General features: G+C 49.1%; 1 protein-coding gene across 2 annotated transcripts in view; it reads right to left on the bottom strand.

Annotated features, from left to right (window-relative positions):
* Positions 1–24,958, bottom strand: part of UVRAG (UV radiation resistance associated) — a 140,636-nt gene that overhangs the window by 68,333 nt on the left and 47,345 nt on the right. For both annotated transcript variants that reach the window (XM_064144217.1, XM_064144218.1), the window contains exons 7-12: positions 16,373–16,478; positions 14,125–14,251; positions 10,687–10,771; positions 9,015–9,102; positions 8,035–8,095; positions 4,480–4,645 (exon numbers count right to left, since the gene is read on the bottom strand). In XM_064144217.1, the coding sequence (XP_064000287.1) occupies positions 4,480–4,645; positions 8,035–8,095; positions 9,015–9,102; positions 10,687–10,771; positions 14,125–14,251; positions 16,373–16,478 (633 nt within the window). The remainder of the gene's footprint in view (positions 1–4,479; positions 4,646–8,034; positions 8,096–9,014; positions 9,103–10,686; positions 10,772–14,124; positions 14,252–16,372; positions 16,479–24,958) is intronic.

Here is a 24,958-nt window from a genome sequence, read left to right as displayed (position 1 = left end):
GGTTTGGAATTAGAGGATGTTTAGATTGAATATTAGGACCAAGTTCTGCACCATGAGGGTGGTGGAACACTGGAACAGGTTGCCCAGTTTGGTGGTTGAAGCCTGGAGATATTCAAGGCTGAGGCTGGAGAGGGCTCTGGGCAGCCTGATCTAGTTGAGGATGTCTCTGCTGTCTGTAGGGGAGTTGGACTGGATGAGCTTTGGAGGTCCCTTCCAACCCAAACCATTCTGTGACTTTGCAAAGCTGCTCCACACAGGTGACTGAAATAAAGAGATTTAGCAATGCCTGTTAACTGCTGTGTTTGGTTCAGTTACAGCAGGTGAGAAACCTGAGCTGTTAGTACAGAAAGAACACTGCCAAGTTAAGACATTTGAGGTTTTCAAGAGCAACCCAAATCCTCTGAGAGTTGGCAGGATTGACTCTCCAATAGCTGGGACAAGAAGATCTCAGGCAGGAGCTAATCCTGAAACAATCTTGCAGAACACAGGTAAATGACCCAGCAGGGATTCATTTCCTTTACTCAGCTTTCTCCATTTCAGAAATCTGTTGTGAAATAAAGTATTAAGTCATGAGGCTTTGGAAAGCTACAGCCTGAAGGATTAAACCTTCCAATCTGTCTCAGACAACAGGAAATTGTTCTAATCTTTATCCACCCACACACACAGGCAGCTCTGCTCAGCAGAAATTTGTTTTCCAGATAGAAATGTTCTGCTTTGCTACCCTTCTGAAAGTGATGGAGAGGAAGGGCTGTGAGCATGTGTTTAAAGGACTAAACTGAAGCAAAGCAGATTAATGTTCCATTCAGTTGCCCAGGAAGTGTTTGGACAAGTCATTAACAGGGTATCAGAATCAATCTGCAAGAAATCATTCTATAGCCATTTTTTGACTGTGTCACAGCAGGAAGCCCTCAGTGAGTTTAACTCTTAGGGTGAGTTACCTCTGGTGTCCTGCCACAAATCGCTGAGCTTCAATGGCAAATCAGACACTTGCAAGCAACAGAAGGAAAAGCTTCTTTACTTTGAGGGTGATGCAACCCTGGACCAGGCTGCCCAGAGAGGTTTTGGAGTCTCCTTCTGTGGAGAGATTCCAAATCCAAACGGACACTGAGATCCAGGACAACCTGTTTTAGCAAGGGAGTTAAAATACAGGCTGAAAGAATTGGGGCTGTTCAGCCTGGAGAGACCTTAGAGCTACATTTCAGTATCTGAAGAGGACCTATAGGAAATCTGGGAAGGGACTGTTTAGAAGTTGTGACGTGATGAGAGGCAGTGGTTTGAAACTGGAGCAGGGTAAATTTAGGTTGGACATCAGGGGGATGTTCTGCACAATGACAGTGGTGAGATAAAGGAACAGGTTGCACAGGGATGTGGTTGAGACCTTGTTCCTGGACACATTCAAGATCAGAGTCAGTGTGGTACTGGGCAGCCTGATCTAGTTGGAGGTGTCTCTGCTGACTGCAGGGGGATTTGGACAAGATGACCATTGAGGGTTCCCCCTTCCAACCCAATGCAATCTGGGAATCTGTGACTAGGTGACCTCCCAAAGTCTCTTGCAACCCCTACAATGTGTGATTGTGTGATCCAAATCCTTGTCAGTCATGCACAGTAAGATTCCTCCATCTTGGTCTGAAGGATGAGTTAAAATATTACAATACTTTGATTTCAGATTTCCAGAGAGGAGACTTCTGTACAGCACCCATGTCACAACAGACCCAGCTACTTGACTTCTTTCTCCTCAACCATTTCATGTGCTCCTTTTTCAAAGCCTACACATGGAAAAAGAATGTTACTGGTGCTGCAGACTGGACCCTGCAGCCACCTACAGACACAGGGGATGGGATCAGAGCAGCTGGCCTTCCACAGCTGGTCAGAACTGCATTCCTTGGAGCTCTGTGGTTGCAGGCTACAAAGTGAAGCTTAACCAGAATTTGCCACTATTTTCCTCTTAGAGCACACAGGTGCAAAAGCAGTGGGAAAACAGGCAGAGAGCCAGAAGGCAGGAGAAGACATTCAGGGAGTGAATTTGAGGACAGCAAGATTGTTTCCTAGCAGCATGACAATAACAGCATAGCTCCAAGTGGCAAGGCAGCCACTACAGGACAAGTGAAAAACTCATCACTGAATGTTCAGGGCAGTTCCCAGGATCTACACAAGCTGAGGGATGAAGTGTTGGAGAGCAGCCCTCTGAAGAAGGACTTGGGTGTGCTGGTGGGGGAGAAGCTGGACAGGAGCTGGCACTGAGCGCTAGCAGCCCAGAGCCAGCCCTGTCCTGGGCTGATCCCCAGCAAGTGTGGGCAGCAGGGGCAGGGAGGGGATTCTGCTCCTCTGCTCTGCTGAGATCTCCCCTGCAGTGCTGGGGCAGCTCTGCAGTGCTCAGCACAGCACAGACAGGGACCTGTTGGAATGGAGCCAGAGGAGGCCAGAACCATGATGGAAAGGCTGGAAGCCCTCTGCTGGGAGGTCAGGTTGGGAGGTCAGCCTGAAGAAGAGAAGGCTCCAAGGAGACCTTCTGCAGTCCTTTCAGTACTTCAGTAGGGCTATAAAGAAGCTGGGGGATAGAGTTTTTATCAGGGCCTATTGTGATAGGACAAGGAGTGATGGTTTGAAACTAAAAGAGAAATAATCAGACTCTAGAGAAGGAAGAAATGTTCCACACTGAGGGTGGTGCAACACTGACCCAGATTGCCTTGAGAGGTGAGAGATGCCTCATCCCTTGGCACATTCCAGATCAGGTTGCTTGGAGCTCTCAGCAACCTGCTGTAGCTGAAGTTGTCCCTGCTCACTGCAGGGCAGCTTGACTAGATGACCTTTAGAGGTCCCTTCCAACCCAAACCATTCTACAGTTCTCTGATAACTACAAGTGAGGAGATTCAGATTGGATGTTAGGAAGAAGTTCTTCACCATGAAGGTGGTGAGACACTGGAACAGGTTGCCCAGGGAAGTGGTGGAAGTCTCATCCCTGGAGGTGTTTAAGGACAGGCAATCTAATTAGGTGTGAGGTGTCCCTGCCCATGGTAGTGGCATTGGAACTAGATGACCTGTGAGGTCCCTTCCAGCTCTGACAATTCTCTGATTCTCTGACTTCCAGCACCTAGCAGCTGGCAGGGCTTTTCCCCTACTAGATTTAAACCCTTTGCACTAAAGCAAGCTGGTTTTTTTTCTCTCATACTTATCAACTACAACTCCAGCACTGGCAGTAAATCCCCACTAAAGCTACACTTGCTACATGCTTCTCAGTCCCATAGCCAGCAGCAGAACACAAAAGGGCAGCAGCCTTCAATCAGCAGCTATAACTCAGCTATATAAAGCTTTCTTCTAGCATTATTAGAGCCACATCAATAATGAACAGACCTAGAATGACAGAGCTCAACTACTCCATTGGAACACAGAATTACAAGAGGAGAAATTCATTTTGAAGCTACCTCCAGTAGCCTGTCCCACAGCCAGTGAAAGCAGAAACAAGTTCAAAGTCAGTGTCACCTGAGGCAGAGAGAGATGGAATTGTTCAGCCTGAAGAACAGGAGGCTTAGAGGAAACCTTATTGCTGTCTACAGCTACTTGAAAGGAGGTTGGAGTGATGCTGCTGTTGGCCTCTTCTCCCAGGTAATTAATGACAGGACAAGAGGAAATGGCCTCAAGTTGCACCAGGGGAGTTTTAGGTTGGATAATAGGAAAAAATTCTTTGCTGCAAGAGTGGTCAGGGACTGGAACAGGCTGCTCAGGAAGGTGGTGGAATCCCCATCACTGGAGGTGTTGAAGAAGCCTGTAGATGTGGTGCATCAGGGTAGACTTTAATGCTCATGCAGGGGTTGGGCAGAAGGTTGAACTTGGTGATCTTACAGATCTTTTCCAGCCTTAATGATTCTATGATACTCAGCCTGCCCCAAAGTGTTCTGGGTGGGTTTGGTTGTTGATTTGATTAAAAATCAGGTTGGAAAAGACCTCTGAGATCATCAAGCACAACCTGCCACCTAACCCCTCTCATTAACTAAACCGTGGCACTAAGTGCCCATCCAGCTTCCTTTTAAACATGTCCAGGGATGGGGACTCCAACACCTCCTTGGGCAGCCCATTCCAATGCCAATCACTCTTGCTGGGAAGAACTTCTTCCTAATATCCAGCCTAAACCTGCCCTGGCACAGCTTGAGACTGTGTCCCCTTGCTGTGTTGCTGGTTGTTTGGCAGAAGAGATCAACCCCACCTGGCTACAACCTCCTTTCAGGTCGTTGTAGAAAGCAATGAGCTCTGCCCTGAGCCTCCTCTGCTGCAGGCTGCACACCCCCAGCTCCCTCAGCCTCTTCTCACAGCGCTGTGCTCCAGGCCCCCTCACCAGTCTTGGTGCCCTTCCCTGCACACATTCAAGCACCTCAACATCCTTCTTCAATTGAGTGGTCCAGAACTGGAGAGAGTAGTGAAGGTGTGGGCTGAGCAGTGCTGAGCACAGACACAAGGTGCAGAAGCTGCTCATGCCGTACTTACTCGCGCTCCTTCTCCGTCAGCTTGTCGTTGATGTTGTCTTTGATGGTGGAGCGAGAGCCCTTGTGGATGATTGGATACCTGAGTGGCACTTGGAGGAAGAAGGAGATCATGGAAACCAAGTGAGCAGTGTAGCCCAGGGCAACAGCAATGCTTCCATCATCTTTTGCTGCCGAGAACAAGAAAGAGATTAAGCAATGGAATGAACTGGGATCTCTCTGCAGGCTCAGCACAACTTCATCCTTACAGCTTTGATAACCACAGAATGTCAGGGGCTGGAAGGGTCACTCCACCAAGCTCATCCACTCCAATCCCCCTGCCAGAGCAGGATCACCTAGACCAGATCACACAGGAACACATAGAATCAAGCAGGTTGGAAGAAACCTGTAAGATCATCCAGTCCAACCTATCACCCAGCCCTGGCCAGTCAACCAGACCATGGCACTAAGTGCCTCATCCAGGCTTTGCTTCGACACCTCCAGGGATGGGCACTCCACCACCTCCCTGGGCAGCCCATTCCAATGCCAATCACTCTCTCTGTGAAGAACTTCCTCCTAACATCCAGCCTATACTTCCCCCAGCACAACTTGAGACTGTGTCAGACTCCACAACCCCCCTGAGCAGCCTGTTCCAGGCTTCTGGCACCCTCACAGGGAAAAACATTTTTCCTCATGTTCCCATAGAACTTCCTATGCATCAACTTCCACCCAGTGCCCCTTGTCCTGGCACTGGGCATCACCCAGCAGAGCCTGGCTGCAGCCTCTGGGCACTCACCCTGCACATATCGTCAGCATGAAGGAGGTCACCTCTCAGGCTCCTCCTCTCTGAGCTCCAAGCCCCAGCTCCCTCAGGCTCTCCTCCTACAGAAGATGTTCCACTGCCTTCAGTGTTTTCGTGGCTCTGTGCTGGGCTCACTCAAGCAGTTCCATGTCCCTCTTGAACTGAGGGGCCCAGAACTGAACACAATATTCCAGATGTGGCCTCACCAGGGCAGAGCAGAAAGGGAGAGGACCTCTCTGGACCTACTGACCACTGCCCTAATAATACACCTCAGAATGGCACTGGCTTTCTTGGCCACAAGAGCACACTGACAATGGTATGGTTCATGAAGTCATCAGAAGAGCAGGTGTCAGTCTGAGATGGGTTTAGCAGCTCCTCCACCTCCCTGGGCAGCCCATTCCAGTGTCTAATTACCCTTTCCATCAGGAAGTGCTTTCAACCTAAACCTCCTCTGGCACAGCTTCAGGCCAGGCTCTTGTCATAAGTTGCCTGGCAGAAGAGCCTGACCCCCACCTGACTACAACTTCCCTTCAAGGAGTTGTAGAGTGGGATAAGGTCTCCTTTGAGCCCTCTCTTCTCCAGGCTATACCACCTCAGCTGCCTCAGCCTCTCCTCATCAGCCTTTCCCTCCAGTCCCTTCCCCAGGCTCATTGCTCTCCTCTGGACCTGCTCCAGCACCTCAGTATCTTTCTTGAAGCACTTCACCATGTGCATGATCATTACCAGTTGTGCTTTTATTGGTCTTCACGCAGCTTTGCTCACACATATTTATAGAGCAAAAGCCCTTGCACAGAGGGACAAGGCAAAAAGATGAACCTCCTCAGCTCCAGAGCTGGGCCACAAAGCTCATCAGAGGGCTGGAGCGTCCCCCTCCTGCGAGGACAGGCTGAAAGCTGAAGTTGTTCAGCCTGGAGAAGAACTTTGAAAGCTACAAACTACTCTTCTCAACATTTGGATTGGTGAGGGAAGGTAAAACAAAACTAAAAGAGGAAAAACGAAACAAATTCCCCAAGAGAAACTGGAAGTCAGATGGAGCTGACATGTGTGAGCAGAGCCAGGGAAAAGCTGCATTCCTCCACAACTGCATTTCTTAGTGAGATCAGCTGGAGGGACACCGACCCCAGGCTAAGAGCTCTGTTCTCTGCCAGTAACTGGGAGAAGGGAGCTTAACCCATTGCTATGAAGTATCAATTTTGACACTGAAGGTTTCAGCCTTGGAGCTTTATCTCATGGGAGTGCCCAGAAAGATTCAAACTGCAACCTTTAGCCATGTTAAGGCCTTTTCCTTTCTGTTGCATCTGAAGACACCAACACAAACAACATGGTTAAGGCATGGAGACAGACTGAGAGAGTTCATATTGTTCAGTTTGGAGAAGAGAAGGCTCTGAGGTGACCTTATTGTGGCCTTGCAGTATCTGAAAAGGGCTACAAGAAAGCTGGGGAGGGACATTTTAGGGTGTCAGGAAGTGATAGAACTGGGGGGGAATGGAGCAAAAGTGGAAGTGGGGAGATACAGATTGGATGTTAGGAAGAAGTTCTTCACCACGAGGATGATGAGACCCTGGAACAGGTTGCCCAAGGAGGTGGTGGAAGCCTCATCCCTGGAGGTGTTTAAAGCCAGGCTGGATGCAGCTCCGAGCAACCTGCTCTAGTGTGAGGTGTCCCTGCCCATGGCAAGAGGGTTGGAACTGGATGATCTTTGAGGTTCCTTCCAACCCTGACACTTCTGTGACTGTGAAATCAGCTGAAAACAGAAGATTTTCTAAGAAAGCTTCTTATCATAGAATGGTTTGCTTGGAAGAGACCTTTTGGGTCAACTGCAACCATGAAATCACACTGAGCTCTATCAGAACACACAATATACTGCTGGAGTGAGTCCAGAGAAGGGCTTCAAGGATGCCACCAGACTGGGTGGAGCAGCTGCCACACCAGAAGGCTGTGCTGCCATTCAGACAGACCTGGACAGGCTGAGGGTTGGGCAGGGAGAAACTGAATGAAATTCAACAAGGGCAAGTGCAGAGTCTGGCACCTAGAGGTGTCCAAGGCCAGGCTGGATGAGGCCTTGAGCAACCTGTTCTAGTGGGAGGTGTTCCCTGCCTATGGTGGGAAGTTGGAACTGAATGATCTTTGAGGTCCTTTCCAACCTAAACCATTCTATGATTCTTCCATGTCTGCTTTAAGCACTGTAAGGCCACAAAAAGGTCTCTCCACAGCCACTGTCAATGGATGAAGCAGAAGCTGTCTTGTAAAACACTCCACATTGTCAGGCAGCCTTAAAGCTGGAAGAAACTCAACTGGTTAAGTCCACCAGCTACAGCCAGGATTCATGCACATTGCCCCACTAATTTATGGGCTGCAAATAGCCACAATGGAATTTTAGCTCAGACAAATATTTTCCAGGATCACTGAGTTTGGAAGGCACCTCTGGAAATTGTGTGGAGTCCTGGCTCAGAGATGACAGCAAGGAAAGCTACAACAGGTTGCTCAGGACTGTGTCCAGTTGGGTTTTGAGCACGGCCAAGCATAAAGAGTCCAAAGCCTCCCTGGGTAACTTATTTGAGTATCAAGTCACAGCATACAGCTATTTTTCTCTGAGTCAGCAGTAAGTTCTTTTGTACTAGGTAGGAAGTAGGAATAAATAATGCATAAGTTTCCTTCTAGTCCACAGCTTTCCAGGCAGAAATTTGGCTCCTGCACCGTTGCTATCGGTTTGCTTAACACTATGAAGTTCAGAAGCAGTGTGAGTTGTAAGAGCTCCAATTAAGAACATCCAGTTACCTTGAAAGTCTTCAGAATTAGGAAGCTTGACTCCACAAACAAAGTAATCCTTTTGTTCATTCTGTTAAGTCAAAACAAAGATAATCAACAGTAGCAAGTGAGAATGGAACAACCACCAGCAGCAAATGGCAACCTGCACAACGTCTGATGACAACAAAGCATCTTTGGAAAGCAAAAGCTCCTTTCCTGAACCCCAGAGTGACTCTGATAAAGCGTTTTAGTCCTCTTTTCATCTAACTCAGAACTTAAATGCAAGTTGTTTAAGGAAGGAAGAGCTTCACCTTAATCAATTCATCAGATAAAAGGGTTTGGAGCTCAGTATTTTAACATCTGTGGCCTTGTAGTATCTGAAGGGGCCTACAAAAAAGCTGGGGAGGGACTTTTTAGGACATCAGGGAGTGGCAGGAGTGAGGGGAAATGGAGCATAGCTGGAGGTGAGGAGAGTGAGGCTGGAGGTGAGGAAGAATTGTTGAGCAAGAGAGTGGTGAGAGGCTGGACTGGGTTGCCCAGGGAGGTGGTTGAGGCCCCATGGCTGGAGGTGTTTGAGGCCAGGCTGGCTGAGGCTGTGTGCAGCCTGCTCTAGGGTAGGGTGTCCCTGGGCATGGCAGGGGGTTGGGACTGGTTGATCCTTGTGCTCCCAGCCCTGACTGATTCTATGGTGTATGTGCACTCTGTTAAAGTTCACCCTAGCCTACTGTCAGAGTTTACTATCATTATTGTGACCAAAATGGAAAGCATTCATTAAGTTAGAGCTAGAAAGAGTTTACTTCTCTAGCAGAGACCAGTGAAGAGATGCTGCCATAAATCCTCTCCCCTCAAGGCTTGCAGGCTAAGGATCAAATCCAAGAAAAAGCTGGAATAAACCAGCATGAGTGAAGAGCAAGTTTCATCCCAAATAAAACATGGCATTTGCTTTAGAGTGTAACAAGCAGGACCTTCATTCCAGCATCAAGCAGGTTTGGAAGTGGCTAGAAACATACCAAATCTATGGGGTAGATGTAGGAGAGCTCCGACAGCAGCTGCTTGCAGCGAATTGTCTGCTGGGCATTTGTCTTCAAAAACAGTTCTCTTTGGGGAAAAAGAGCCCAAAACCATTAGTTCCTTCAAAAGCTTGGAAGTCAAGGTGGCAACCCCTTGTTTCCCTTCTGGATCTTCCCAAGTAGCAGGTCCCCTCCCTTAATTGCACCAAAACAAATGCAGGAGACAGAATTATTGAGGCTGGAATAGACATCTGAGAGCATCGGCTCCAGCCTATGCCCTGACACCACCACAGCAACCTGACCATGGCACTAAGTGTCACATCTAAGCTTTCCAGAGACAGACTCCACCACCTCCTTGGGCACTCCATTCCAGTGCCTAATTCCCCTTTCCTCGAGGAAGTGCTTCCTAACACCCAACCTAAACTTGCTCTGGCACAGCTTCAGGCCATGCCCTCTCGCCTTGTCACAAGTTGCCTGGCAGAAGAGGCTGACCTTCACCTGACTACAACTTCCCTTCAGGTAGAGACAGAGTGTGATAAGGTCTCCCCTGAGTCTTCTCTTCTCCAGGCTAAGCACTCCCAGCTCCTTCAGCCTCTCCTCATCAGCCTTCCCCTCCCCAGTCTCATTGCTCTCCTGTGGACCTGCTCCAGCACATCAATACCTCCCTTGCAGTGAGGGGCCCAGAGCTGCTCGAGGTGAGGCCTCTCCAGTGCCAGAACAGGGGCAGAATGACAGCCCTGGTCCTGCTGGCCACACTACTCCTGATACAAGGCAAGATGCCACTGGCCTTGCATGCCAGCTGGCACACTGCTGGCTCACTTTCAGCTGGTTGTAACCCAGCACTCCCAGCTCCCTCTCTACTAGGCACAGAGGCATCTTTCCAGTTTGAGTCGTACCTCATGTTGCAGGCTTAATTTCACAGCATCACAGTGTGGTTTGGGGTGGCAGGGACCTCTAGAGGTCATCTAGTCCAACCCCTCTGCAGTCAGCATGGACATCCCCCCCAAGTATAGCAGGTTGCTCAGACCCTATCAAGCTTGACCCTGAATATCACCAGGGATGAGGCTTCTACCATCTCACTGGGCAACCTGTTCCAGTGTTCCACCACCCTCAAAGTAAAGAACTTCCTCCTCATGTCCAATCTGCCCTTCTTTAGCTTTACCTATGGCAATTAAGTCTTACAAAACTAAGCCTACAACAAGCCCTGCACTGTCCTCACCTGCAACCAAGCATCTCTTTTCCTCTCTGCTAGGCTTACCAATGCTAATTATCACTTTAGAACTCTGTGAAATGTAGCAGAGGTCTTAAGACAAGTTTTAGGAAGGACAATTAGGATGAATTTGGACAATGGCTTCAAACTAGAAAAGAGCAGATTTAGATTGGGTGTTAGGAACAAATTCTTCACTATAACCACAGTGGAACACTGCAGCAGGTTGCTCAGGGAGGTGGTTGTGGCTCCATCCCTGGAGATATTCAAGGTGAGGCTGGACAGGGCTCTGGGCAACCTGATCTAGTGGAAGATGTCCCCACTGACTGCAAAGGAGGTTGGACACAATGACCTTTGGAGGTCTCTTCCAGCCCAGCCCATTCCATGATTCTAATTTGGTGCCAGGAATCCCACTCTGAAGCTTCTATTTTGCTTCCAGTTGCAGGAAAAGCAGAGTTCATTTACCTCTTAGCAGTGCATTCCTTTCTCAGCTCATGAAGGGATTCATTATGCTCTTCAAGTTTCAGGTGTTCAGTCCCAAATGCACATTCTAAAAAACAGGAGGAATTGGAGGGGGATAAAAAACACCCAAAAACTTAGCAGGAAATATTTTCTTAGCTGAAGTTTAAAAGTAGGTATGACACAAACGTTGGCAATAATGATTCAGTTACTCTTCAGTGCCCATTTGACATGTTCTGATGTCCAACTGAGGAAGGAGAGTGCAAGAGGAATATCAGACTTCAAGCACTGCCCACGACCTACCAACCAAATATGAGCAAGGGAAAAAAAAATCCTTCTCAATATGTTTCCCTGGGAAGTATTTGAGTGAAAGCATCTCAGCCAAGGCAGGTTCTTCTTCCCCTCTGCTCTGGCCTGCTGAGACCACAACTGCAATACCGTGTCCAGTTTGGGGCTGCCCAGTTTAAGACAGAGAGGGACCTGTTGGAGAGAGTCCAAGAGAGAGCCATGATGATGACTGGGGGACATAAGCATCTCTGCTATGAGGAAAGATGAGCCCTGGGGCTGTTCAGTGTGGAGAAGAGAAGGATGAGAGAGGATCTTATCAATGTCTATCAATATCTGAGGGGTAGGCATCAAGAGGAAGGGGCCAGGCTCTTTTCAGTGATGCCCAGTGGTAAGCAGTGGCTAGAAACTGGAACACAGAGGATTTCACCTCAACACAAGGAGAAACTTCTTTACAGGAGGGTGGCAGAGGCCTAGAACAGGCTGCCCAGAGAGGCTGTGGAGACTCCTTCTCTGGAGACTTTCATGACCCATCTGGATGCATTCCTGTGTGGCCTGCCCCAGGGGATCCTGCTTTGGCAGGGGAGTTGGACTCAATGTCAGGGGCTGGAAGGGATCTCCAGACATTCTTTGATTCAACACCTGCATGGCCAAAACCAAGTGAAAGGCAAAACCTCCTTTCTAATAGTGGCAAACAACTTTAGACTCAAAGTGTGAAAAAATAGTCCTGCCACAAGATCAAACATCCTTGTGGCTTGGTCTTTGGGAGCTCCAAAGAGAGAGCAGCAGAGCATTTGATTGCAGGACACTTTGCCAGTAAAAGGAAACACCAAGACTGAGAATTTCAGCTTTCACTTCACAGAAACCTGTGTCTGTCTAAAACTACCTGCAGGGAGGCTGTAGCCAGATGGGCTTGGGCTCTGCTGCCAGGCAAGCAGCAAGAGAAGAAGGGGACACAGCCTCAAGCTGTGCCAGAGCAGGTCTAGGCTGGATGTGAGGAGGAAGTTGTTGGCAGAGAGAGTGATTGGCACTGGAATGGGCTGCCCAGGGAGGTGGTGGAGTGGCTGTGGCTGGAGGTGTTGAAGCCAAGCCTGGCTGGGGCACTTAGTGCCATGGTCTGGTTGGTTGGGCAGGGCTGGGTGCTGGGTTGGACTGGCTGAGCTTGGAGCTCTCTTCCAGCCTGGCTGATTCTATGAAATCCACCACTGTGGGTGTTAGAAGTGACTTCTGGAGATCATCTGGTCCAATCTCCTTGCTAAAGCAAGGTCACCCAGAACACAGGACTGCATCCAGATGGGCCCTGAAAGTCTTCAGAGAAGGAAATTGCACAACCTCTCTGGGCAGCCTGCTCCAGGGCTCTGTCACCCTCACATGAAAGATGTTTGTCCTTTTGGTGTAAGCTTTTTATTTAATAAGTTATTAAGAGGCATTTTTGTCTTCTAAACACTTACACCAGGATCCTAATCAGAGGTAAAACAACAACCTTCATGACATTACTGAATCATAAAATGGCCTAGGCTGGAAGGGACATTACAGAATGGTGGTGATTGGAAGGGACCTTGAAGATCATGAAGTTCCAGAACTCCCTACTATGGCCAGGGATGCCTCTCAACTAGATTCAGCTGCTCAAGGCCTCATCCAACCTGCCCTTGAGCACCCTCAGGGAGGAAGCATCCACAACCTCTGGGCAACCTATTCCAGAGTCTCAGCATCTTCCTACTGAATAACTTCTTCCTAGCATCCAGTCTAAGCTTGCTCTGCCTAAGCTTCAAACCATTCCCCCTTGGCTTGTCTCTAGACAGCCTTATGAGAAGTCTCTCTCCAGACTTCCTGGAGGATGCCTACAGCTCCTGGCAAGCAGCTCTGAGGTCACCCTAAAGTCTTCTCTTCTCCAAGCTGAACTCCCTCGGCCTGTTCTCATAGCAGAGATGCTCCAGCTCTTGGATCACCTTTCTGGCCTCCTCTGGACTCCCTCCACCACATCTGTGTCCTTCTGCTGGGGACAACGGAACTAGAGGCAGGATTGGGGGTGAGGTCTGGTCAGAGCTGAGTAAAAGGGGAAGAATCCTTTCTCTTGCCCTGCTGCCCACACTCCTCTTGCTGCAGCCTAGGACAGGCACTTTTGTCTGTATTACAGTGCAGCTCTCCTGATTTTCTCATAAAGCTCTAATTAAGCACAGATCTAAGAGGAGTGTTTCAGATAAGAAGATACTTAGAGATGGAAACCCAACATTTGCTCTCCAGACAGAGGGTGAAGAGATTCTATCTGGCTGCAAACTTCAGGAAGAGAAAAATACAAGGATAATAAAAGAGCAGCACCTTCCTTTTGGTTACCATAATCATGCACTAGGCTGCTACTCTTCCAATCATCAGATGATCAGAGAATCACACAATGTCAGGGGCAGGAAGGGACCTCCAAAGCTCCTCCAGTCCAACCCCCCTGCCAGCCTGCCAGAGTAGCATCACCTACAGCAGATCACACAGGAACACACCCAGGCAGGTCTGCAATACCTCCAGAGAGGGAGACTCCACAGCTCCCCTGGGCAGCCTGTTCCATGCTTCTGGCACCCTCACAGGAAAAAAAATCCTCCTCATGTTTCCATGTAACTTCCTATGCCTCAACTGCCCCCCAGTGCCCCTTGTGTTGGCATTGGGCATCACCCAGGCAGAGCCTGGCTGCAGCCTCTGGGCACTCACCCTGCACAGCTTTATCCACATGAAGGAGAGCAGCCCTCAGGCTCCTCCTCTGCAAGTTACACAGCCCCAGCTCCCCCAGTCCCTCCTCCTAAGGAAGATGTTCTGCTCCATCATTGTGCCTCTGTGATGGACTCTTCCAAGCAGTTCCCTGAGCTCCTTCTTGAACTGAGGGGCTCAGACCTGGGCACAGTATTCCATATGAAGCCTCATCAGGGCAGAATAGAGGGTGAGGAAAACCTCTCTGGACCTACTAACCACAGCCTTTCTAATCCACCCCAGGATGCCATTGGCCTTCTTGGCCACCAGAGCACATTGCTGGCTCATGGTCATCCTTCCATCCACCAGGACCCCCAAGTCCTTTACCCCTTCACTGCTCTCCAACAGAACGAATCCAGGAGGTCATTCCCCAACCTATGCTGACATTGAGGAGTAGTAGAGAAGCAACAATGTTTCTACACTCACCTTTCTCCTGCAAAGTACTTTTTTCCTTGTGCAGCAAGGCCACTTCCTGACCAAGGGCTTTCCTCTGCCTCTCCAGCTCGTTCCGTAGCACCAGGATCTTCAGCTGTAAACATTCACTCTCCTTTTTCTATTGGAAGTAAAAAAAACCAGACTTTAAAACCATGAAAGCTTTTCTGCACACCTGCAAGCCCACAAAAGAGGTGACAGAAGAAAGCAACAGGGTAACAGTCATGTCTGGCAGCCTAAATACTGAGCCCATGGGCAACAGGGATGTTCTCTTAAGAAACTCTTCCCAATACCCAACCTGAGGGTGGTAATGACCTGCAGCCAGCAGGGTTAACATCTTTGATTTCTGAATTGGATTGGGTATACAAAGTCCCATTTTTCCCTTTGACCAAATCATTAAACCAGTCTGACACAGAGCTGAGTTACTTGGAAGAGGGACAGGGACCTGCTGGAGAGGGTCCAGTGCAGGGCGACAAGGACGATGAGGGGACTGGAGGGCACTGCCTGATGAGGAGAGGCTGAGGGACCTGGGGCTGCTTAGTCTGGAAAAGAGAAGACTCAGAGGGGATTTGATCAATGTTTCTAAGTATCTGAAGGCTGCCAGGAAGGGGGTACAGGCTCTGCTCACTGCTCCCTGGGATAGGACAAGGAGCAATGTGTGTAAACTGCAGCAAAAGAAGTTCTGCCTCAACACAAGGGGGAACTTCTTGACTGCAAGGGTCACAGAGCACTGGCACAGGCTGCCCAGAGAGGTTGTGGAGTCTCCTTCTCTGGAGACTTTCAAGGCCTGTCTGGATGTGATCTATGTTAGATAGGATTGTCCTGCTCTGGCAGAGGGGTTGGACTGGATGATCTCCTTGGGTCTCTTCTAACCCCTAACATCCTGTGAGTCTGCAAATCCAGAATCTACCTTGGAGCAATAAAATAACTTCACAACTCACAGAATCACAGAATTATTGAGGCTGGAACAGACCTCTGAGATCATCAGGTCCAGCCTATGACCTGACACCACCACAGTGACCTGACCATGGCACTAAGCTTTCCTTAAACACCTCCAGGGATGGCAACTCCACCACCTCCCTGGGCACTCCATTCCAGTGCCTAATTACCTTTTGCCTGAGAAGTGACTCCTGACATCCAACTTAAACCTCCCCCAGTGCAGCTTCAGGCCATGTCATCTTGTCATAAGTTGCCTGGCAGAAGAACCTGACATCCACCTGACTACAACATCCCTTCAGGTAGTAGTAGAGTGTGATAAGGTCCCCTCTGAGTCTTCTCCTCTCCAGGCTGAAGACCTCCAGCTCCCTCAGCCTCTCCTCATCTGACTTCCCCTCCAGTCTCTTCTCCAGCTTCAATGCTCTCCTTTGGACCAGCTTCACCACCTCAATATCTCTTGCAGTGAGAGGCCCAGAGCTGCACACAGTGCTCGAGGTGAGGCCTCCCCAGTGTCAGTATGAGGGTAGAATGACAGCCCTGATCCTGCTGGCCACACTATTCCTGATACAAGCCAAGATGCCAATGACCTTCTGTGCCAGCTGGGCACACTGCTGGCTCCTGTCTGGCCATCTGTCAAGTGAGCCTTTTCCTACAGGAGGCTTCAGACATGTGCCAGCGAGCAGCAAGAGAGTGAAATCACAACTCTTGTTCTGTCAATTCACTGCTGTGAGCTGAGCTCAGCCTTTCTGGGCAGAAAAGAGAAACCAGTGCCAGTGTCCTCTTTCTTTTCCTCTGGAGAGGGGAACAGGATAAGCAAAACAAACTGTCAGAAGCTATTGCAAAATCTAACACAATTCCTGCTTAAAATGAATGTTTCACTTCAGTGACAGCTTGTGCACGAATTCCAGTCACCCAAAGGGAGCTGGGGTGCAAGGAGGTACAGGCAGGAGACTCACCTCCCTCCAAATCTACCACAGCTCCCTGTCAAGCTTTATCTAAATCATGAAAAGTTTGGTTTCACCTGAGAAACCTCTTTCCTGCACTGTGCAATGTTGATGCTTTTAGGATATAAAAGCAATTATACAAAACAAGGGTAAAAACAGGGCAGGTAATCTCTCAACCCAGTTGAGTAACACAGACAGGTCTAAGATCCATTACATTACACTCCTGAGATGAGTTCCCAGTTGAAATAAAAGGTTTAAATAACGATTTCAAGTTCAAGGGTGGAAGAAAAACCCCACCCAACTCCAAGCCATCAGCCAAATGCTTCAGTAAGGCTGCACAACATGGTTGAAAATCAACTTACCAGCTCGTTGCTCGTTGATGTACACCTCAGCTTCTCTTCAATCTCCCTTCCTATTTTCTGAACAGTTACCTGAGTCTGTTTAATTGCACACTGGGCTCTGTGAAGCCTGCAAGGAGAAGAGAAGAGCTGAACTCAAGGTTCCCTCAGGATGAGTGCAGCAGGTGCCTCGAAACCAGCAGCAGTGCAATGGACCCAGACTGTCAACTGCCGGTTTGAAACGAAACCTTTAAAGAGGAATCACAGAACCTTAGAGGTTGGAAAGGACCTCAAGAGATAGAATAGAATAGAATAGAATAGAATAGAATAGAATAGAATAGAATAGAATAGAATAGAATAGAATAGAATAGACCAGGTTGGAAGAGACCTCCAAGATGATCCAGTCCAACCCCGTGCCAAAGCAGGATCCCCTGGGGTAGTTCAGACAGGAAAGCATCCAGGTGGGTTTGGAAAGTCTCCAGAGAAGGAGACTCCACAACCTCTCTGGAAGGAAGTTCTTCCTCCTATTATCCAGCCTATACCCAGGTCTCACCAGGGCAGAGTAGAGGGGAAGGAGAACCTCCCTCCATTTGCTGCCCACATTCCTCTTAAGACCCCCCAGGACCCCACTGGCCTTGTTGGCCACAAAGGCACATTGCTGTGCCACGGATGCTGTCCACCAGCACTCCCAGGTCCTCCACAGGGCTGCTCTCCAGCAGATCACCTCCCAGCCTTTGCTGGGGCAGTTTATTGTTCCTTCCCAGGTGCAGAGCTCTGCACTTATCCTTGTTGAACCTCATCAGGTTGCTCTCTGCCCAGCTCTCAGCCTGTCCAGGTCTCTCTGAATGGCTGCACAGCCTGCAGGTCTCTCATCCAAGCCTCCCAGTTTGATGCTGTCAGCAAACTTGCTGAGTGGACTCTCTCTGTCCCTGATGAAGATGTTGAGCAGGACCAGATCGAGCACTGATCCCTTCTCCATATATCTTTAGCTGACACAAAGCTACCCAGGCCAAGAGCATGAAAGACTCTTAAATGCCCCCAAAGAACAAACTTATGTAACGAGCCCAAAAGGTTTTTGAGGCAAGTTTGAAGTGTGAAAAGATGAAATGGTTCTACTCATTAGCCCTGGCTTCAGAGTGAAGAGGCAAAAGTGATTATTTAGTTGTCCCATAGGGAAGAAAAAGCAAGCAATGGCCTGAGCAGCTCTGAGAGAGGCATTAATAACTTCCTTAGAATTAATAAGGAGTGGAAATGAATGTCTTGGTTAGGGAAAAAGAGTTGGTCTGCAGACATCAGCTGATGGGTTTTGAAGGCATGCAAAGGCAGGCTTGCTTCTCCCATCCAAAGCTTCACTATTAATGGCTTTTCTCGTGTAAGGATGTTTTTCAGGCAGCCTTTTTGCCTGTGGGAAACTCAAGAGAGTTGTAGAATCAGTCAGGGTTGGAAAAGATCACAAAGATCATCTAGTTCCAGCCCCCCTGCCACGGGCAGGGACACTTCACACTACAGGCAGAGGGGTTGGAACTAGATGATCCTTGTGCTGCCTTCAACCCTGATTCTATGATTCTACATCAGGCCATCCAGAGCCTCATCCAGCCTGGCCTTAAGCACCTCCAGGGATGAGGCTTCCATCACCACCCTGGGCAACCTGGTCCAGGCTCTCACCACCCTCATGCTGAACAACTTCTTCCTCACGTCCAGTCTGAAGTCTCCCCACAACCTCTCCGGGCTAAACAACCTCAGTTCCCTCAGCCACTTGAGGCTTGTGCCTTTCAGCAGCTTCATGGCTCTCCTTCAGAACATGCTCTAACACCTTAATATCCTTCTTGTAGTGAGGGGCCTGAAACTGGACCCAGGATCCATGGTGTGACCTCACCAGTGCTGAGTACAGGGGGACAACTCCTGCTCTTGCTGTGGGTGCTGGGTCACCCAAGTGCTCAGTCTCACATCCCTAATGGAGTACTAAGACCTCCTGGAAACAGTTATTTCCTGCTGGGAAGTATTATTTTTACTTCCTACTTTCCTAAATGCATCCTGATGCTGTTGGCAGTGGCTGTGCAGGTCAAAGCCAAGGTTTGCTGCCCATCCTGAACGTCATTCAGAGCTCTGCTTTCACATCATGTAGCAGGATCTAAGTTTCCTACTTCAACAAGTTTCCAGCCTGCCTCTTTCCAGAAGTCTGGAATACTTTTCTTTCCAGACATAGAAAAGCCTCACCCAAAAGTTGAAACTTACAGGCAAAGAGTAGTAATTGAGTGATATTTCCCTTTCCTCCTCTTCTAATTTTATACCCTAAGAACATTCTTGCTTTGGTCTGCTAGGTGATGAAGAAAGAAGTTTTACAAGTCTTCACTTCATGTCATCTAGGCAGCAAAACCTGGCTGCTGAGGAGTGTTTTATTCCTTGAAAGAGGATTTATGCAACTGAGAAATTGTTAGAAAGCTCATTTGTCATCTGAGTTCCTCACAGTGATTTGATCAACAAATTTGCTTGCAGAATCACAGAATCAACCAGGTTGGAAGAGACCTCCAAGAGCATCCAGTCCAACCTAGCACCCAGCCCTAGCCAGTCAACTAGACCATGGCACTAAGTGCCTCATCCAGTCTTTGCTTGAAGACCTCCAGGGACAGTGCCTTCTCCACCATCTCCCTGGGCAGCCCATTCCAATGGGAAATCACTCTCAAGTTCTTCTATCCAGGCCCAAGTATAAGGAGCAAACACAGCAATGTGCCCTTGTGGCACTTGCTGTTGCTGAACCTTATGAGCTTCCCCTGGGCACACCTTCCCAGCTTGTGCAAGTCCCTCTGGAGAAGATCATAGAATCAAGCAGGCTGGAAGAGAGCTCCAAGCTCAGCCAGTCCAACCTAGCACCCAGCCCTGCCCAACCAACCAGACCATGGCACTAAGTGCCCCAGCCAGGCTTGGCTGCAACACCTCCAGCCACAGCCACTCCACCACCTCCCTGGGCAGCCCATTCCAGTGCCAATCACTCTCTCTCCAACTTCCTCCTCACATCCAGCCTAGACCTGCCCTGCCACAGCTTCAGACTCTGGCCCCTTCTTCTCTTGCTGCTTGCCTGGCAGCAGAGCCCAACCCCACCTGGCTACAGCCTCCCTGCAGGCAGAAATCAGCTCTGCCCTGAGCCTCCTCTGCTGCAGGCTGCACACCCCCAGCTCCCTCAGCCTCTCCTCACAGGGTTTGTGTTTCAGGCCTCTCACCAGCTTTGTCCCCCTTCTCTGGACACCTTCCAGTATCTAAACATCTGTCTTGAATTGAAGAGCCCAGAACTGGACACAGCACTCAAGGTCATAAGGTGAAAAGGTCCTCCCTCATCCTCCTCTTCCTCACACTAAAGAACCTCAGTCCCCTCAGCTGCTCTCTAGGGTCTTCTCCAGCTTGGTTGCTCCTCTTTTCACCTGCTCCAGCCCCTCAATGTCTTGTATTGAGATGCTCCAAACTGAACACAGCTCACTAGGGCCAAACACCTCTCTACTCCTGCCTTTAATAAGAAATGGTTTTCTTTTCCAGCCAAGCATCATCCAGTTGTTTCTTGCAACATAAAAACCCCTACAGTGAAACTTGGCTGCCTGGATGCCACAAAATTTCCATTCCAAGACAGCAAACTTCCTGTTACTGCCTGACTCAATCCCAGTATGTTCACTGTGCTTCCAAAGCCATTAAAATGGTAACAGTGAGATCATGACCACATCCAAAGTCAAGCCTTCCAAGATGCAAATTTAGGTGTCTTCCCATCTAAAAAGCAGCATCCATCATGAGAAATCTCCCTTCCCCAGCCAAAATAAAGTCCCCATTGCATCCACATGGAAATCTTCAGACATCCAACAACAGGAATACAAACTAAGCACATCAGCATGGAAATTCTGCCCATTGCTCCTGCAGGCTTTGGTGGAAGCAGTTAGGATGGCACCACTGAATGGAGAGCAGTAAGCTGAGGCCATAAATTTGGTGTAGAATTTACTTGTAATGAATGGAGAGAGCCCTCAATGCTAACTGACTGCACTCTGTTTCCATTGCTGGTCTCAAAGCAAGCCCAAGCCTGCAGTCTAAAGTGAGCTTAACTTGTGCTTGAAGTTCTTGCTTTGGTAACTGGCGACCAAGAGCCAAGTGCTGGCATAACCAATGTGCCATCAGGCAGTGCAGGGCTCTCTCTGTTCCAGAGGGCTCTTGCTTTAGGGGTTTTCATGATAATTAACACATCCATAGGACTTAAAGAGCTGATTGAGGGCTTCAAGAGGCCATTGGCCTGCTACCAAATTTCCTCTGGAAAGCCAAGGCAGCTACAGCAGAAACTCCAAGGCTTTTCCAAGAGCCAACAGTGTTGTCATCCTGGGTCTGGTGTCTCTGCAGCAGCTCAGGGCTGTTGTCAGCCAGCAGCAGAGTCATAGGAATGTGAAGTGTGACTGATTTATTGCCAGGGGCTTGGAGAGCTGCTGTGCAATTGTCCAGTGTCAGGTGAGTTGTGTGTTGCTGCATGGGGAGGGAGTGGGAAGCAAATCAGACCTTGCAATTCCTTACCACTCTAGTATGGTCTGGAATCACAGAATGGTTTGGGGTAGAAAGGTCCTTAAAGATCATTCAATTTCAACCTCCCTGTTACAGACAGGGACACCTCCCACTAGCCCAGGTTGCTCAGGGCCTCATCCAGTCTGGTCTTGAACACCTAATATCTGAGGGCTGGGAGTCAAGAGGGAGGGACAGGCTCCTCTCACTTGCTCCCTGGGATAGGACAAGGAGCAATGGATGGAAGCTGCAGCACAGGAGGTTCCAGCTCAGCACAAGGGGGAACTTCTTTACTGAAAGGATCCCAGAGCACTGGAACAGGCTGCCCAAAGAGGTTGTGGAGTCTTCTTCTATCAAGACTTTCAAGGCCTGTCTGGTTGTGCTCCTGTGTGACCTGAGCTAGATTGTATGGTCCTGCTCTAGCAGAGGAGTTGGGTTCAATGATCCCTTTGAGTCTCTTCCCACCCCTGATATGCTGTGACCTACAGGCAGGAGACACCCAAAGGCTCCCTAGGCAACCTGTTCAGTGCTCCACCACCCTCACTGTTAAGAACTCCCTAATGTCCACTCTAAAGCTCCTCTCTTCCAGCTTAAATTCATTCCCCCTTGTGCTATCACAAGAAGCCCTTGTAAGAAGTTCCTCCCCAGCTTTCTAAGTAGCCCTCTTCAGGTACTAGAAGGTTGCTCTAAGGTCTCCCTGCAGCCTTCCCTTCTCCAGGCAATGACTGCTGTTGTTGACTCTTCTCCAGATCCACAACTGTTGTTCCACTTCCATTCTCATCTGCTTCAAGGTGAGTGAGATGAAGAGGAAACAAAATACTCTCCCTTCATTTGGGAGCTTAAAAGGCAGAGGGATAGCTACAAAAACATCAGCCACCTTCTCTAAGCTAAGACTAACAAAAGCCACATCCTTAATCCTATCTAGGAAGAACCAGCAGCAAAAAATCTCAACATGTCTTAATGTGCTAGTTCCAAAGTGGCTCAAAGATGGCCTACCTGGGGTAGTTCTGCACCATGAGGGTAGTGGAACACTGCAACAGGTTGCCCAGGGAGGTGGTTGAGGCCCCATCCCTGGAGATAATTGAAGGTGAGGCTGGGCAGAGCTGTGGCAACCTGATCTAGTTGAGGATATCTCTGCTGAGTGCAGAGGAGGTTGGACTGGTTGAGCTTTGGAGGTCCACCCCAACCCAGACCATTCTATGATTCTACTTGTTCAAAACTTTTCAAGTCAGACATAAAATTGCTGCCTTTCCTCTTTGCCACAAATAAAGAAGCCAACCAAACAAAGCCACAACACAACTACCATCTACCTTGGCTGTAAGATCTGAACCAATGCTAGCACACAATGTTCTGCCAACCCAGCCAAGTTGGCTTCCCACTTGGAGGAAACAAGCAAAAAAGTACCTGCCAACTTTGGGATCTCTTCACCATCACAGAAATTTCTTTGCAACAACATCCTTGTGTAGCTTGCAAAATCCAGAAGCTTCCCTGCACAGTGCTGGGCTCCAACATAACTTTACAACATGGAAATGCACTGCAGCAACACATTTGCTCCTGGTAGGCTCCAGGCAATGGCTGAAGGTTCAGCAACACATTTGCTGCCTTTGAGCTCCTGGTAAGCTCCAGGCAATGGCTGAAGGTTCAGCAACACATTTGCTGCCTCTCAGCTCCTGGTAAGCTCCAGGCAATGGCTGAAGGTTCAGCAACACATTTGCTGCCTCTCAGCTCCTGGTAGGCTCCAGGCAATGGCTGAAGGTTCAGCAACACATTTGCTGCCTCTCAGCTCCTGGTAAGCTCCAGGCAATGGCTGAAGGTTCAGCAACACATTTGCTGCCTTTCAGCTCCTGGTAGGCTCCAGGCAATGGCTGAAGGTTCAGCAATACATTTGCTGCCTTTCAGCTCCTGGTAGGCTCCAGGCAATGGCTGAAGGTTCAGCAACACATTTGCTGCCTTTCAGCTCCTGGTAGGCTCCAGGCAATGGCTGAAGGTTCAGCAACACATTTGCTGCCTTTCAGCTCCTGGTAGGCTCCAGGCAATGGCTGAAGGTTCAGCAACACATTTGCTGCCTTTCAGCTCCTGGTAGGCTCCAGGCAATGGCTGAAGGTTCAGCAACACATTTGCTGCCTTTCAGCTCCTGGTAGGCTCCAGGCAATGGCTGAAGGCTCAGCTGAAGCACTTTCCTTTAAGACACACTGTGGGATCCTGCAGCAGAGATATGTCTCTTGGTCATGAACCACTCTGGTGAGTTACTGGTTTCTGCAGCAAGTTCTTTGCTGGCTGCACCTTGCCCAAACTGAAAGCTGGAGTGCAGTGACAGCTGTGAAGAGAGGGCACTGCCAGCAGGTTTGCTGCTGACACCAAGCTAGGTGGAGTGGCTGACACCCCCTCAGGCTGTGCTGCCATCCAGCAGGACCTGGACAGGCTGAAAAGCTGGGCAGGGAGAAATGGAATGAAATTCAACCAGGGCAAGGGATCTGGCATCTGGGAAAGAACAACCCCATGGATCAGTACAGGTTGGAGACTGACCTGTGGGAGAGCAGCATAGAAGAAAGGGTCATGAGGGTCCTGGTGGATGATTCTCCAAAGGATGATCATGAGCCAACAATGTGGCCCTGTGGCCAAGAAGGCCAATGCCATCCTGGGATGGATTAGAAGGGGAGTGGTTATTAGGTCAGAGAGAGGTTCTCTTCCCCCTCTACTCTGCCCTGGTGAGGTCACATCTGGAAGACTGAGTCCAGTTCTGGGCCTCTCAGTTCAAGAAGGACTTCAGGGAACTGCTTGAGAGAGCCCAGCACAGAGCCACAAAGCTGCTGCAGGCAGTGGAACATCTCCTGTGAGGCCAGGCTGAGGGAGCTGGGGTTTGGAGCAGAGGAGCCTGAGGGCTGTCCTCACTGCTGCTGCTAAAGCTGTGCAGGGCAGTGTGGGGAGGACAGAGGCAGGCTCTGCTCAGGGATGACCACTGCCAGGACAAGGGGCACTGGGTGCAAGGGCTGGGTGCTAGGTTGGACTGGATGATTTTGGAGGTCTCTTCCAACCTGACTGATTCTATGATTCAAAGTGGAGCAGTGGAGGCTCCATGGGAACACAAAGGAAAACCTTTTCACTGTGAGGGTGACAGATCCCTGGAGCAGGCTGCCCAGAGAGGTTGTGGAGTTTCCTTCTCCAAAGACATTCAAAATTCACCTGGATGCATTCCTGTGTGATCTGGTTTAGGAGATCCTGCTCTGGCAGGGGGGTTGGACTGGATGATCTTTCAAGGTCCCTTCCAGCTCTTTACATTCTGTGATATGCTTCTATCTACATTAATGAAAGAGCTTCAGCTTTATTAGGGTTATGATACACAATTCTGTATCATATCCCTAATAAATCACATCCCCCACTCCAGGTAGCTCTCTGCTTCTATCAGACACATCTGGATTTCTCATGTGCAGACCTTAAAGCCATAAATACATCCATTAATTACAGCAGTCACATTCTACAGCTACTCCCTCACAAGAGACATAATTGCATGCCCGCGGCCTCATTCACCAGAACAACCTTTGGTTGAAAGGAGGAGACTAAATTTAAACTGAGAATTACTGCCAGAGGTTGAGAAAGGAGAACAAAATACTTCTGGCAACGCCAGATGAAGGATCCTGGAAGTAAACCACCCAAACCTATCATTAAGGAGAAAAAAAAATACTAAGCCAAGCCTTTCCTATTACACAAAAAGCAAAGGAAAAAGGAACATTCACTGCTTTATATCAGTCAGAAATCAGATGATGGAGCATGCCAGCCAGCTCTCAAGTGTTTTTCAGAGAGCCCCTTAAAGCAGCACTTGCTACAGCTCCTTTCCCACAAGAAAAGCTGCTGTAATTCATAATCATACACTTCCCTCTCCCAACTTCCTCAGAAAGCTACACCTTCAATTTGTCAAGAGCAGATGGAGGGGGAGGGAAGACAGCAGGGAGTAAGAAGAGAATAAACCTCAAGTCTGATTTGCCTATTTATGGCATTAAAGGTCTACAAGAAGTAGAATCAGAATCAACCAACTTGGAAAAGACCTCCAAGCTCAGCCAGTCCAACCTAGCACCCAGCCCTAGACAATCA

The sequence above is a fragment of the Pogoniulus pusillus genome, chromosome 6, assembly GCF_015220805.1.
Source record: "Pogoniulus pusillus isolate bPogPus1 chromosome 6, bPogPus1.pri, whole genome shotgun sequence".
NCBI classification, from domain to species: domain Eukaryota; kingdom Metazoa; phylum Chordata; class Aves; order Piciformes; family Lybiidae; genus Pogoniulus; species Pogoniulus pusillus.
Note: the sequence above shows the minus strand (reverse complement) of the source record. Positions and strands in the feature narration are given on the sequence as shown.